The following is a 16,019-nucleotide window of genomic DNA, read 5'->3' as shown; positions in this document are numbered from 1 at the left end:
ACTATGAGCATATTTGCATATTTTAATTCCTGGTACTTTTCGTGCTGCTCTTCTACTGAACACTCAAGCTGGGTGGATGTTGCAAAAAAGATTCCATGAATATTCACTCAAATTCCTATATGATTTCACCTTGGCTATTGTCATACTCCCTTTGTGATCACTCATCACCAATGGTCATACGCTCCAGTGTAACTGGCATGGATGTTCATGCCTGTGAATTTCAAAATTGCACATGTGTTTGTATTTGTGCTGGGAGTGTTTATGCAGTTATCCAATCAGGGAATAGAAAAAAAAAATAAAAATTACCACCTATCTGACCCATCATAACCAAAACTGCTCTTACGTCAACTACACAGAGAACTATTTGCAATCTGTCCATGGAGTCATCTCTGCCCCTTATCAACAGATCTCACATGACGGTGAAAGACCTGCTGCTTGAGTTGCTCCCTCCAAAATACCGTTCAGGTGCATAGGCTGGGCAGCACAGGAAAGTTTTCATTTCCTATGCTGCAGTCACTCTGTGCTGAATACATTTTCAGTCACCCTGGGTTTTTATACCATGCGTACCGGCACAGTATCTGAGTGCCTTATATGACCCAGTTTTACAGATGGGCTGCGCAACCCAAAACTCCCAAAGTCAATGAGGGATGTGGTTGATCAGCACCTCTGAAAGACAGGCCATTAGTGTTGGTATCAGTGTGTCCAGGGCTGTTCATCTGTTTTCTTTCAAAAGATCAGACTTTTTTTTTTTAAATTATTCATCCAGTCTCTGATTTTCCTGCTGACCTTTGCAGTGGGAGTCAAAGGGCATTTGATGAACACAATTTGGAAACAAAAACGATCTTGTTACATATCTGAATAGTGCATAATGTCGAGAGTTCAGTGAGAAAAGGGTACTGGATGGAAAGCCCCAAAAGAAACAAAAGAATGAAAGATGTTCATTGAGAGGTCCTCTACTCTCTTTACATGATGATTAGTCACACGTTCAGAGCTGGATTTGGGTGGTGCCTTATTTGGCAAAATATTTGCAGCACCAAATTCCATAAGTACTCACTCAGCAGATACAAAAGAGCACCAAAAAGATAAATAACCCTGCTATCTTAAAACATATTTCACTCACACATCCCCCACTTTTGTTTTAATTTGTGATCTAAAAAATAAGCAAATTAAAAAAAAAAAAGATTTTTGCTGGCCTGCAAATTACTTTTTAGCTAGAAGAAAACAAAGAAGTGAAACATGTCAAGGACACAACTTTGAAAACATTTACATACTCACTCAGAGAGGAGGGACTTTGCATAAGAATTCGGCGTCTCAGAAATACATGTATTACTTGCACAAGAGTAAGAAGAAGTCAACACCCTGCATATCAGGGTCTTTTTAGAAGTTCAAAGCAAACCCTTAAAGGGCTAGATTCTCAGCTGGTGCAGTGCAAAGCCAATGAAAAACACTGCAAAAGAGGCTGTCCTCTTGTACTTCCAGCCCTGATCAGAAATGGAAGTGGCTCAAATCTCATGGAAAACTTGACCCTGGAAGAACTCCAGACCAATTGGACAGACTCAGGTTCTTCTGGATACTTGTCTGGACCATACCCAAACCGTTGATGGTTTACCAATCATGAAGTTAATGTAAGTGTGTCAGTTGACTGCACTGGCTGCTATGGAAAGGTCTATTCTCTTAACCCAAAGCAGGAGAGAAAATTAAGTATGTAACAGTATGAGTGTTTTGGCTCAGGAATGGCCTACAGTTGACAGAGACAGTGCTGTTAGGCATTATGTAGCCCTAGACATCCCCAACCAGCTTTCTGGCCATGAGGTGGCTGGGCTGGAGTCTCATTAGCGAAAGGGAACCCTTAAAAGGGGAAGACTCCCTCCCAGAAACCGTACTGGGAGTTGGTGAGCCACAGCTGTTGAGGTGGCAGCTCTCAGCCCCAATTGCTGGTGGTGGTGTGGAATGGGGAGCGGTGGGAGCACCTTCAGAGAGGTAGAACTCCTCTGCAGAGGTGGCCAGATTGGTGTGTGCCAGCCCTCTACCACTGATACTGTGGCGGGGGCCAGAGTCACAGCCCTATTAGTGCAGCTCCCAAATGGTGAAGAGTTGAGGGGGCATGGACAGAGGCCCCTACAAAAACTAGCACCTAACCAGCTACCTATGCAGCCTATGCCTAATGCAGACCAGGAAGCTGAAAGCACAGTGCCAGGGCACCAGTGTCCCATATGCAAATCTACTGCCTCTGGTTTTTCATACACAGATGCAAGTGAATGTCAGCTGACTCCATGCAAACTAAATGACTTCTAATGCATGGGAAACTTGCAGATTTTCACTACTGTGAGGATAGTAACACTAGACAATTAAAAAAATATATCCTTGTTATCCCCAGAGGTACTTCCCTCATTCAAATGATCTCACTTCTTTCTTAGAAAGGCAACTCTTGAATGGTGATTCATTTTCACTGATGACATAGCCCTGGATCAGACTTCAGCAATGACTAACTATTGGGCAAGATTATCTGGAACTCAACAGATCATTCAGGACTGAGCAGAGAAATCCAACAGCCATGTCACCAAACACTCAGTTTGGGCCAAGCTAAAAATAGAGCTAATGAAGTGTTACTGTAGTTGCTTGCCTTACTGTACAAAATAAACTATTCAATTTTTCCTATCAGGAGAAAGGCCTTATTTAAATATTACATTAATTAACTTACATTGGCACAATAGCCTCAAGGGTATATTTTCTTTATAAAGAACTACGTATTCATGTATGAAACAACTGCAGGATCCAGTTTAAGTTAAAGCACATAGAAAATGGTTACTTTGGATCCAACTCTGTTCTCGGTTACATCAGTATTACTCTTGTGGAAGTCAATGGGAATTGTGCATGGATGCCTCGGTCCTTTTATCTTCCCCAATAACTGGCCACACGTTATCAGGTGCTGCTTTAGGAACCTAAATTTTATTTTCAAAAGAGATTTAGGCACTTATGAGTTGAACTGAGTTCTAAAAAGACTCATAAGTGCCTAAATCCCTTTTGAAAATGAGATTTAAACTCCTAAATCAGTTATATGTTACAACGCTGAGCATAGTAATACCTAAACACCTTTAAAAATCTAAGCCCAAACAATAGAATCTACTACATCTCTTGGTAAGTTGTTGCAAAGGTTAATTACTCTGACTGTTAAAAAAGCATGTCCACTTTATTTCTAGTCTAAATTTGCCTGGTTTCAGCTTCTGGCCATTGGATCTTGTCATGCCTTTGTCTACTAAACTAAAGAGTTGACTACTATAAGAAATCTTCCACATAGCAACCTACAGACCATGATCAAGTCATCTCTTTGATAATGTAAATAGACTGAGCTTCCATAAAGCAGCTTGACTGTAAGATCCTCTGCATGAGAAATGACCCTGTATAATAAAGATTGTTACAGTGGTGCCAGGCAGATTTCTTCTCTGTCAGCTTGTCCTATGGTTAGAGTTGGATCTCTGTGTTTCTGAAAGCTGAACTCCACTTTCACGGATGGGCTGCCAACAATCAGCACAGAAACATCCTAGCTCCAATCATAAGCAAACATGCTTGTTAGCAGGATTCTAGCACATGTTCCCTGACCACCATGAACTTGTCAGAGAGCGAAAGCTGTTCTAGAAAGGAACATCCCCACATGCCTACCTTTAATGGCCTTCAGCATAGGTTTGAATATACTTGATTTTTTTTGTTTTAGTAAAACCATAATGTAACCCCACCAGCCATTAGAGCTTGTCTACACTTGAAATGCTACAGCGGTGTCACCGTAGCGCTTTAGAGTAGACACTACTTACACGGAGGAGAGAATCCATCTTTTCAAGAGGCAGCAGTAAAGTCAATGGAAGAATTCTACATCAGGGGCTGGGTCCGCTTAACATCGTTCAGGAGTATGGATTGTTCACTTAGCTGCATATGGTAAGATTCTGTTCCCATTGTAGACAGGGATTGTGCCTGACTTCCAATAAGGCCCCTTCTGAAACTATTTGAGCCGAGGCTTGTGGGTGCTGGTGTAGTTTCAATGCTGGATGTTAGAAATCAACTTAACTTTGAATTTGGCTTTCTGGACAGGAAAATGCTTCATTTGAAATGGTTCTGGTGACAAGGTCTCTATTCATAGTTGGGTTTAGCTGATCGCCGGGTCGGGAAGGAATTTTCCTCCCGGGCAGATTGGAAGAGGCCCTGGAGGTCTTTCGTTTTCCTCTGTAGCATGGGGCACAGGTCACTTGCTGGAAGATTCTCTGCTCCTTGAAGTCTTTAAACCATGATTTGAGGACTTCAATAGCTCAGACATAGGAGAGAGGTTTTTCGCAGGAGTGGGTGAGTGAGATTCTGTGGCCTGCGTCGTGCAGGAAATCAGACTAGATGATCATAATGGTCCCTTCTGACCTTAATATCTATGAATCTCATTGTATTTACTCCATATCGTGAAACATTTAAATATTATTTGGATTATTTTTAAAAATGTGTTAGACAAAAAACTGTTCATCCCAAGGAATGAGCAAAGTTCGATCAGGGTGTTAAAAGCGTCCCAATGTCTTCAAATGTAATATATACGTTACTCTGTATACACTGGAATCTGATCATAACAATGGTCTGATCCAGTTCCCATTAAACTTAATGGAAAGACTCTGACTGACATCAGTAGGGTGTTTGTGCTCTTCATGAATTCACATAGGACGACATTCCATTTTAGTGGAGTGAGAGCTCCATTTAAATGCATTTCAGTGAAGGGTCACCTGCAGTGAAACTTTCTCAAGCATAAGAAGGTTCCGCTATGTTAGTCCCCTTGAAGGTAGCCCCTTGACACATTGTAGTTCCAAGGGGAACTGGTAAAGCAGAGAAGGAGGGGGAGAAGGAGCAGAGAAGTGTTACCACCTTGTGTGGAGAGAAGTAAGGAGAAATCCATGTTTCCCAGTGTGGCTACAGCCCCACTTTATGAAGAGACAGGCCACTCTTACTAAAGCCACTCCCTGTGGGAAGCAGAGAGATGTAGCAGGCCTGATAGAGCCTCTCTTGTTATATGAAACGCTGCTTGTGATGAAGCTTTCTGTGAAACAAACCACTTAACCTCTCTGAAGCAGGGACTATATGCTCTGTTCCTCCAGGACCTGGCACAATGGGGTCCAAACTTGATCGGGGCCTCTGGGTACTACTCAAATATTAATGTTAAAAGAGAGTTCTACTTTATTTATGATAGCGATTTATAAATGACCAAACTGTACACACAGAAATAAGGCTGTGGCTTTGTGAAACACCAATAACTAGTTACTTAGATTTCAGACCAGGTTTTGAGGTCCAGAAATCTAAACAATTTTTAAAAGGAAGTATAAACAGTGAATGGTAGCTCTTTACATAAGGAAATGCCTTTTTAACTTGAAGTGGAAAATCTTATAAAATGTACTTATATCTATCACAGATCATATTAGTCATTAATGTGCCTCATAAAACTCACTCATTTTGGCTGGACAATTATAGTAATTTGTGATTTAATTAGAAACATTTGGCCAGGGAATGAATTCCGGTGGAAAGAAAAACAAAATCCATTTACATGAACTTTTGTTTTGCTTTAAATCATTCCTAAAAGTCTAAACCCTCAGCAGATGCTTGGAAAGTGTGCTAAGGCACGAAGACAAAAGAGATTAAGGTAATAGGTGCCACGTATGTGGTGCTTCTCCAAACCCAGATTTCAGTCCCAAGAGCGCTCCCATTGAAATCAATGGGAGTTTTTCAGTGGGAGCAGGCCTGGACGTTTAGACCTGTAAATCTGCTTCTACCAAAAGCCCTACAGTGTGCTCATGCAAATTCAAATACAAATGACAAATTAACTACATCACTCAGGGTTGTGGATTTCTTACCCAGCAACAGTCCTTGTTGCCAAGAAGGCCAATGGCATTTTGGGATGTATAAGTAGGGGCATAGCGAGCAGATCGAGGGACGTGATCGTTCCCCTCTATTCGACATTGGTGAGGCCTCATCTGGAGTACTGTGTCCAGTTTTGGGCCCCACACTACAAGAAGGATGTGGATAAATTGGAGAGAGTCCAGCGAAGGGCAACAAAAATGATTAGGGGTCTGGAACACATGACTTATGAGGAGAGGCTGAGGGAGCTGGGATTGTTTAGCCTGCAGAAGAGAAGAATGAGGGGGGATTTGATAGCTGCTTTCAACTACCTGAAAGGGGGTTCCAAAGAGGATGGCTCTAGACTGTTCTCAATGGTAGCAGATGACAGAACGAGGAGTAATGGTCTCAAGTTGCAGTGGGGGAGGTTTAGATTGGATATTAGGAAAAACTTTTTCACTAAGAGGGTGGTGAAACACTGGAATGCGTTACCTAGGGAGGTGGTAGAATCTCCTTCCTTAGAGGTTTTTAAGGTCAGGCTTGACAAAGCCCTGGCTGGGATGATTTAACTGGGAATTGGTCCTGTTCGAGCAGGGGGTTGGACTAGATGACCTTCTGGGGTCCCTTCCAACCCTGATATTCTATGATTCTATGACCTGGAATATATATTGCCATATCTACCTTTTCTACTAATGTCATTTTAAAAGCACTTGTTTACCTGGAGCAGATACACAAACCACTGGAGCAGATTAAGAAACAAACCTATTGATACACTACAGTGTCATTCTTCATTCTGAGACCAGTCACCAGTCTTTTGCAGATGTACCAACTTTGCATGATATCATGGAACAAATTAGTCTATGCAAATAGGAAAGAAGGGTTAAAAAATAATAAAAATGTATAAATGTAGTCCTGGTCCCAGTGTCCTGCTCCCTGGACAAACAGATGCAGGATTTGTTGAAGAGGCAGCATGCTTAGGCTTTTGGTGGGAGGGGAAGGAATGCTTCGGGCTTGTCTACACTTGAAATGCTACAGTGGAACAGCTGTGCCACTGTAGCACTGCAGTGTAGACACTACCTACACAGACAGTGGGCGCTCTCCCACTGATGTAGGAAATCAACCTCCTTGAGAAGCAGTCAACAGAAGAATTCTTCCTCTGACCTAGCACTATCTACTCCCGGGGTGAAGTCAACTTAACTACATCACTCAGGGTTGTGGATTTCTTACCCAGCAATGAAGCTGGGTCGATCTAATTTTCTAGTGTAGACCAGTCCTTAGACCACCTGGTCTACACTATGAGTTTGTCGGATTTAGCAGCATTAAATCGAATTAACCCTGCACCCGTCCACACAACGAAGCTATTTTTCTCGACATAAAGGGCTCTTAAAACCGATTTCTGTACTCCTCCCCAAGGAAGAGATTAGCGCTGAAATCGACATCGCCATTTCAAATTAGGGTTAGTGTGGATGTAATTCGAAGGTATTGGCCTCCGGGAGCTATCCCACAGTGCACCATTGTGACCACTCTGGACAGCACTCTGAACTCGGATGCACTGGCCAGGTGTACAGAAAAAGCCCTGAGGAACTTCTGAATCTCATTTCCTGTTTGGCCAGGTGAGCTCGTCAGCACAGGTGACCATGCAGAGCTCATCAGCACAAGTGGCCCTGCAGTCCCAGAATCGAAAAAGAGCTCCAGCATGGACCGAACGGGAGGTAGTGGATCTGATCACTGTATGGGGAGAGGAATCAGTGCTATCAGAACTACGTTCCAAAAACCGAAATGCCAAAACATTTCAAAAAATCTCTGAGGCCATGAGGGACAGAAGCTACAGCAGGGATGCAACACAGTGCCACGTGAAACTTAAGGAGCTCAGACAAGCACACCAGAAAACCAAAGAATCAAACGGATGCTCCGGGACAGAGCCCCAGACATCCCGCTTCTACGTTAAGCTGCATGCAATTCATGGGGGGGCTGCCACCACTACCCCACCCCGTCCGTGGACTCCGATGATGGGGTACCCTCCCCCATGCCCGAGGATTTTGTGGCTGGGAAAGATGATGAGGAGGATGAGCTTGAGGAGAGCACATAGCACACAGTTCTCCCTGACAGCCAGGATCTTTTTATCACCCTGACAAATACCCTCCCAACCCAACGAAGCCGGAGAAGGGACCTGTGGTGAGTGTACCTTTTTAAATATAATACATATTAGAAAAGCATTTTTTAATGATTAAGTAGCCCTGAGGACTTGGGATGCATTCATGGCCAATACAGCGACTGGAAAAGTTTGTTAACAAGTCTGGGGATGGAGCGGAACTCCTCCAGGGACATCTCCATGAAACTCTCCTGGAGGTACTCTAAAAGCCTTTGCAGAGTAGCCTGGGGAGAGCAGCCTTATTCTGTCCTCCGTGATAGGACACTTTACCACGCTATGCTAGTAGCAAATAATCTGGTATCACTGCATGACAAAGCCTGGCAGCGTATGGTCCCAGTGTTTGCTGGCATTCAAGCAACATCCGTTCTTTATCTCTCTGTGTTATCCTCAGGAGAGTGACATCATTCATGGTAACCTGGTTGAAATAGGGGAATTTAATTAAGGGAACATTCAGAGGTGTCTGTTCTTACTGGGCTGTTTGCCTGTGGCTGAAAAGAAATCCTCCCCACAGTTGGCCACGCGGTGGGGTGAGGGGTAAAGCAATCATCCCAGAGAATTGGATGGGGGGCCGGTTAGTTTGGTTTCTGCTGCTGCACATTAACAGGAAAACCGCAGCACTAAATAGCCACCTCAACGTGTTTTGCTTGGTATGGGAGAGGAGGGCGCTGCTGTTATGAAGGTTGCAGAAGCCGAAAAACTATGTCTTACCATGGCTGCCTGCAAGCCGAATTACGTTGCCCGGCACTGCGTGTGTGATCTCTAACACCAAAGCCGCAGGCACTCAATACAAGATGCAAAATGCAACCTTGTACCAAAATCACATGTGCTATGTAATGTGAATAGCATTGTTCACCATGAAAGAGTACCGCCATTGTTCTGTAAAATGTATCTTTTTAAATACTTCACTCCCTTTTTTTCCTCCAGCAGCTGCAAATGTTTCAAGCCTCCCTCCTCTGTCCCAAAGGCTATCTCAGATAAGGCGGAGAAAAAAACCACACACATGATGAAATGTTCTCTGAGCTCATCCGGCACTGACAGAGCTCAGCAGAATGTGTGGAGGGACACAACAGCAGAGCACAGGAAAGTGGCCGACGAACATGAGGAGAGGTGGCGGCAGGAAGATCAGAGGAGGCATGAGGCAACGCTGAGGCTACTGTGGGATCAAACGGACATGCTCCAGCGTCTGGTGGAGGTTCATGAACGGCAGCAGGATCACAGACTGCCCCTGCAGCCCCTGTTTAACCACCCTCCCTCCTCCCCAAGTTCCATAGCCTCCAGACGCCCAAGAACGCGGGGTGGGAGGCTCCGGGTGCAAACACTCCACCCTAGTGGACAGCCCAAGCAACATAACGCTGGCATTCAACAAGTTTTAAAGTGGCCTTTTCCTTCCCTTCTACCCTCCTCCCACACCCCACCCGGGCTACCTTGTGAGTTATCTCCCTATTTTTATAATCAATTAATAAAGAATACATGTTTTTTAAACAATAGTGACTTTATTTCCTTTGCAAGCAAGCTGTGATCAAAGGGGGGAGAGCAGGTGGCTTACAGGGAATTTAGAGGCAACCAAGGGGGCGGGTTTTCATCAAGGGGAAACAAACAGAAGTGTCACACAGTACCCTGGCCAGTCATGAAACTGGTTTTCAAAGCTTCTCTGATGTGCAGCGCTTCCTGCTGTATTCTTCTAACTGCCCTGGGGTCTGGCTGCGCGTATTCAGCGGTCAGGCGATTTGCCTCAACCTCCCACCCTGCCATAAATATCTCCCCCTTACTCTCACAGAGATTGTGGAGCACACAGCAAGCAGCAATAACAATAGGAATACTGGTTTCGCTGACGTCTGAGTGAGTCAGTAAACTGCGCCAGCGACCCTTGAAACATCCAAATGCACACACTACCACCATTCTGCACTTGCTCAGCCTATAGTTGAACAGCTTCTTACTACTGTCCAGGGTGCCTGTGTATGGCTTCATGAGCCAGGACATTAAGGGGTAGGCTGGGTCCCCAAGGATAACTATAGGCATTTAGACAGTTTTCAGAGTAGCAGTCGTGTTAGTCTGTATCGGCAAAAAGAAAAGGAGTACTTGTGGCACCTTAGAGACTAACAAATTTATTTGAACATAAGCTTTTGTGAGCTACAGCTCACTTCATCGGATGCATGCAGTGGAAAATACAGTGGGGAGATTTATATACACAGAGAACATGAAACAATGGGTGTTACCATACACACTGTAACAAGATAGGTTTCAGAGTAGCAGCCATGTTAGTCTGTATTCGCAAAAAGAAAAAGGAGTACTTGTGGCACCTTAGAGACTAACCAATTTATTTGAGCATAAGTTTTCATGAGCTACTGCTCACTTCATCAGATGCATAAAGTGGAAAATGCAGTGAGGATGTTTTATACACACAGACCATGAAAAAATGGGTGTTTATCACTTCAAAAGGTTTTCTCTCCCCCCACCCCACTCTCTGGCTGGTAATAGCTTATCTAAAGTGATCACTCTCCTTACAATGTGTATGATAATCAAGGTGGGCCATTTCCAGCACAAATCCAGGGTTTAACAAGAACGTCTGAGGAACAGTGGGAGGAGGGGGGTAGGAAAAAACAAGGGGAAATTGGTTACCTTGCATAATGACTTAGCCACTCCCAGTCTCTATTCAAGCCTAAGTTAATTGTATCCAATTTGCAAATGAATTCCAATTCAGCAGTCTCTCGCTGGAGGCTGGTTTTGAAGTTTTTCTGTTGTAATAGCGCAACTTTCATGTCTGTAATCGCGTGACCAGAGAGATTGAAGTGTTCTCCGACTGGTTTATGAATGTTATAATTCTTGATGTCTGATTTGTGTCCATTTATTCTTTTACGTAGAGACTGTCTGGTTTGACCAATATACATGGCAGAGGGGCATTGCTTGCACATGATGGCATATATCACATTGGTAGATGTGCAGGTGAACGAGCCTCTGATAGTGTGGCTGATGTTATTAGGCCCTGTGATGGTGTCCCCTGAATAGATATGTGGGCACAGTTGGCAAAGGGCTTTGTTGCCTACAGACAGCCCTCCAACCTGAAGCAAATACTCACCAGCAACTACATACCACACAACGGAACCACTAACCCAGGAACCTATCCTTGCAACAAAGACCGTTGCATAAACACCACCCTATACCGGAAATCTACTGACAGCTATTCCTACCTACATGCCTCCAGCTTTCATCCAGACCATACCACACGATCCATTGTCTACAGCCAAGCTCTATGATACAACCGCATTTGCTCCAACCCCTCAGACAGAGACAAACGCCTACAAGATCTCTGTCAAGCATTCTTACAACTACAATACGCACCTGCTGAAGTGAAGAAACAGATTGACAGAGCCAGAAGAGTACCCAGAAGTCACCTACTGCAGGACAGGCCCAACAAAGAAAATAACAGAACACCACTAGCCATCACCTTCAGCCCCCAACTAAAACCTCTCCAACGCATCATCAAGGATCTACAACCTATCCTGAAGGATGACCCATAACTCTCACAGAGTACTCCTTTTCATTTTACTGTAACAAGACTGATCGGGTAATGTGAGCTATTACCAGCAGAAGAGCGGGGGTGGGGGGTGGGAACCTTTTGTAGTGATAATCAAGGTGGGCCATTTCCAGCAGTTGACAAGAATAACTGAGGAACAGTGGGGGATGGAGGGGGGAATAAACATGGGGAAATAGTTTTACTTTGTGTAATGATACATCCACTCCCAGTCTTTATTCAAGCCCAAGTTCATTTGCAAATGGAATACAATTAACTCCAATTCAGCAGTCTCACACTGGAGTCTGTTTTTGAAGTTTTTTTGTTGAAGAATTGCCACTTTTAGGTCTGTAATCAAGTGAGCAAAGAGATTGAAGTGTTCTCCGACTCGTTTTTGAATGTTATAATTCTTGACGTCTGATTTGTGTCCATTTATTCTTTTACGTAGAGACTGTCTGGTTTGGCCAATGTACATGGCAGAGGGGCACTGCTGGTACATGATGGCATATATCATATATTTGTTTATTCCCCCCCCCCACACACACACACTGTTCCACACACATTCTTGTCAACTGCTGGAAATGGCCCACCTTGAGTATCACTACAAAAGGTTTTTTCCCCTCCGCTCTCCTGCTAGTAATAGCTCACCTTACCTGATCACTCTTGTTACAGTGTGTATGGTAACACCCATTGTTTCATGTTCTCTGTGTATATAAATCTCCCCACTGTATTTTCCTTTTCTTTTTATAGGCATTTCAACATCCCCAACAGTTATTTTCTGGTCTGGGAAGTAAATCCCTTCCTGCAGCCGTTTTAACAGACCAGAGTTCCTGAAGAGTCACGAACCTTTCCCAGCCATCCCACGTTGATGTTGGTGAAACGTCCCTTGTGATCCACCAGTGCTTGCAGCACCATTGAAAAGTACCCTTTGCGGTTTATGTACTGGCTGCCCTGGTGGTCTGGTCCCAAGATCGGGATATGAGTTCCGTCTATGGCCCCACCACAGTTAGGGAATCCCATTGCAGCAAAGCCATCTAGTATGACCTGCACATTTCCCAGAGTCACTACCTTTGATAGCAGCAGCTCAATGATTGCGTTGGCTACTTGCATCACAGCAACCCCCACAGCAGATTTGCCCACTCCAAATCGATTCCCGACTGACCGGTAGCTGTCTGGCGTTGCAAGCTTCCACAGGGCTATTGCCACTCGCTTGTGAACTGTGAGGGCTGCTCTCATCTTGGTATTCTTGCGCTTCAGGGCAGGGGAAAGCAAGTAACAAAATTCCATGAAAGTGCCCTTACGCATGCAAAAGTTTCAAACACTGGGAATCATCCCAAACCTGCAACACTATGCAGTCCCACCACCCTGTGCTTGTTTCCCATGCCCAGAATCGATGTTCCACGGCATGAGCCTGCCCCAGTAACACCATGATCTCCAAATTGCTGGGGATCACGGTTTTAGAGAAATCTGTGTTCATGTCCTCATCACTGCGCTGCCGTTGCCTCCTCACCAGGTTTTTCAGGTGCTGGTTCTGCATAAACTGCACGATAATGCGCAAGGTGTTTACAATGGTCATAATTGCTGCGGTGAGCTGAACAGGCTCCATGCTTGCCATGCTATGGCGTCTGCTCAGGCAATCCAGGGAAAAGGGCACGAAATGATTGTCTGTTGTTGCTTTTACGGAGGGAGGGAGGGTTGACTGACGACATTTACCCATAACCACCTGCGACAAACTTTTGGCCCCATCAGGCATTGGGAGCTCAGCCCAAAATTCCAATGGGCAGTGGAGACTGTGGGAACTGTGGGCTAGCTACCCACAGTGCACTGCTCAGAATGTTGACACTTGCCACGGTACTGTGGATGCACACTGCCGAATTAATGTGCTTAGTGTGGACGCATGCACTCAACTTTATGCAATCTGTTCCCAAAAATCGACTTCTGTCAAATCGGAGTACTTTTGTAGTGTAGACATGGCCTCAGGATAGTTAAAGCGAATCAGCTAAAACATGTGAAGTCAATATGCATAAATTAAAGGGTGTTTCATTCAGGAGTAAAGTGGCCATAATTTGCTGTAATTTAATCCTCGTCCAAGGATTCCAGGATGGATTAAGGGTTTGTCTATGTGACCAATTAGTTCACCGCAAACTGGGGTGTGAACTCACCCGGCACTAGCCTGCCTCAGACTATCTGTCCGTGTAGACCGATTGATGCACACTAACAGTTAATGTGCTTTGACAAACCCTTAATCCTCCCTGGAATCCTTGGACGAGGATTCAATTACAGCAAACTTCGTACTGCGGCTGCTTTACCCCTGAATGAAATGCCCTTCAATTTATGCACCTTGACTTCACACTTTCAGTAGATTCACTTTCACTTCACGTCCCCATGTAGACAAGCCCTTAGGGTCACTCAGATGGGATTATTTTATTTTTATTTTAAAATGTCGTATCAGATCTGCTCCAACACGAACTGCCTTCCAGTCCTCCCTAGCTAGGAAAGAGGCTACAGCTCAAGAGATTCAGAGGAAAACATGATGCTGCTCAAGGCTGCCACGTGGTTGCAGAAGAGCATCTCAAGGAAGGGGACATTTAGTTACAGCTATGGACACAGTAACTATGTAGTGGGTCAATACCAAAGAGGTGTAAGTGTTTGAAGGAAAAGTGCAGACACCCACCTGTTCACAGATAGCATCAGCTGGTCCATACTTGCTTTGATCTTGTTTTGTGCTTCTAGATGAGTCATGTTTTCTGTGCTCTCGCCATTAATTGCCAGAATAATATCTCCGGGGCACAGGTTAGCCATGGCTGCTTTACTCCCAGGATTAATCTACACAAGGAAAGAAAAAAAGTGCTACTAAAAAGGATGCCTTGTGTGAGAACACGTAACAATTAAAGAAAGAGGACTGGTTCTTTGGAAGGGAAGGGAATGTAGCGAACTTTCTGTTACCAAAGCAGCTGTGAGTGGAGAGTTTTCTATTGAGAGGGCCATTGTGCTTTGTCTGGGATGAAAATATTTACCAGTTTGGGCATGTTTTCAGAAGTAGCCTCAATTTTGGGGTGCCCTATTTTCTCCCCTGAAGACTGAGTTCTGCAGCCACACTGGATGGTTCTAGATATGGGTCTGATTCAAAGCTCTTTCAAGTAAATTAAGAGATTCCCATTGACTTCCATGACCACTTGATAACGTTCTCTTTACATTATTGTATGTAAAAAAGCAAATTTGCAATGTAGCCCTTCACCCAAAGGGAGCTGGGCACCTAAAATCCCTTGGGCTCCTTTGAAAATCCCAGCCTCTATTCACAGGCTCCATCACGAGCTTGAGAACCAAATTCTGAAGAGTGCTGAAAAAATGAAAGGTGGTGGGTTGTTTTTTTTTTTTTTTTGACAAAAACAAAGAGAAGCATCATACCAGTCATGCTAACAGCTTCCTTCAGAGGTGTGATATTCTACATCAGCTTTCCCCAGTGCTGCTCAAATTATGTCTTTCCAGTCTTGCATGAAATAACATTATGCTTACTAGATCTCCATCACTTTTCCCCTACTATTTTTGTATTAATGCCAAAATCTCACTAAGATTAGAATTCCTTTCTGGGGAAACTAATGACATGTCCAGGTACCAGTTGTGGTTGGATTGTACAGATTTAGGGCCGAACACTACAGGTCTGAGTGAGCCATAGTTATTCAAAGCAGTGGGTGTTTTTCCTGTAACTGATCCAGCATGTTTCTAATTTTTGCAAAGATAAAATAAAATTATGTTATATGTAGGCAGTACAGCTGCCAATAAATGCGTGTCTGTCTGTGCAAACTGTTGATAGCTAAAAGTCTGTCCTCGAATTTCCTCCTCAGTCATTCATAGCATCTGTTTATGCTTCCACACACTTACTATGAGAACCACCAGCATGGTTTATCTAGTGAGAAAGTGCAGTTTGTTAGATATTTTACTTATTCATCTCTCATTGCATTTTAAATGTGATGTTTTTTGGATACCATTTAATGTCAGTCTTTATACTAGAATAATCCTGTGTCTCAAGAGATGTGTAACTGCTTCAACATATTATTTTGCAGAATTACCGGGGCACATCTCTGACAGACAGATTAGGATTAAAAGGAAGTCTAATTTAGGATCGACTAGAGATTCCACCTCCCCATCCTAGTACAAACTACAAATTAGTCATGGAATTACAGCCTCTAACAACTGTGTCTCTTGGCAACTTCACTTTCTCATGGAAAACTCTTTGGCTTTGATTTTTTTTCTATTACACACAACCCGTGATCTCTGTTGCATCTTACTCTTAAATGGAACTATGCTTTTTTATATGGATTGCAGGTGACAGGCGTGGTGCTATAGAATGACAGTAATAACGACATAAAGAAACCTCCAGACATGACTGTTTGGTTTGAGAATAAAGTGAAAGGGAAATTCTCCAATATTGTGACTTGGTCACTTCAGGGAGTTTCTAAAGGGAAAATGTTTTTAAACAAACAAACAAAAAAATCCTCACAA

At 43.8% G+C, this 16,019-nt stretch overlaps 1 protein-coding gene across 1 annotated transcript in view; it reads right to left on the bottom strand.

Moving 5' to 3' along the window:
• The window catches only part of PDLIM4 (PDZ and LIM domain 4), a 101,292-nt gene that overhangs the window by 60,001 nt on the left and 25,272 nt on the right, over positions 1–16,019 (bottom strand). Inside the window, exon 2 of the mRNA XM_048862527.2 lies at positions 14,191–14,342. Within this exon, the coding sequence (XP_048718484.1) occupies positions 14,191–14,342 (152 nt within the window). The remainder of the gene's footprint in view (positions 1–14,190; positions 14,343–16,019) is intronic.

This window comes from Caretta caretta, chromosome 8, assembly GCF_965140235.1.
Source record: "Caretta caretta isolate rCarCar2 chromosome 8, rCarCar1.hap1, whole genome shotgun sequence".
Taxonomy (NCBI): domain Eukaryota; kingdom Metazoa; phylum Chordata; order Testudines; family Cheloniidae; genus Caretta; species Caretta caretta.
Note: the sequence above shows the minus strand (reverse complement) of the source record. Positions and strands in the feature narration are given on the sequence as shown.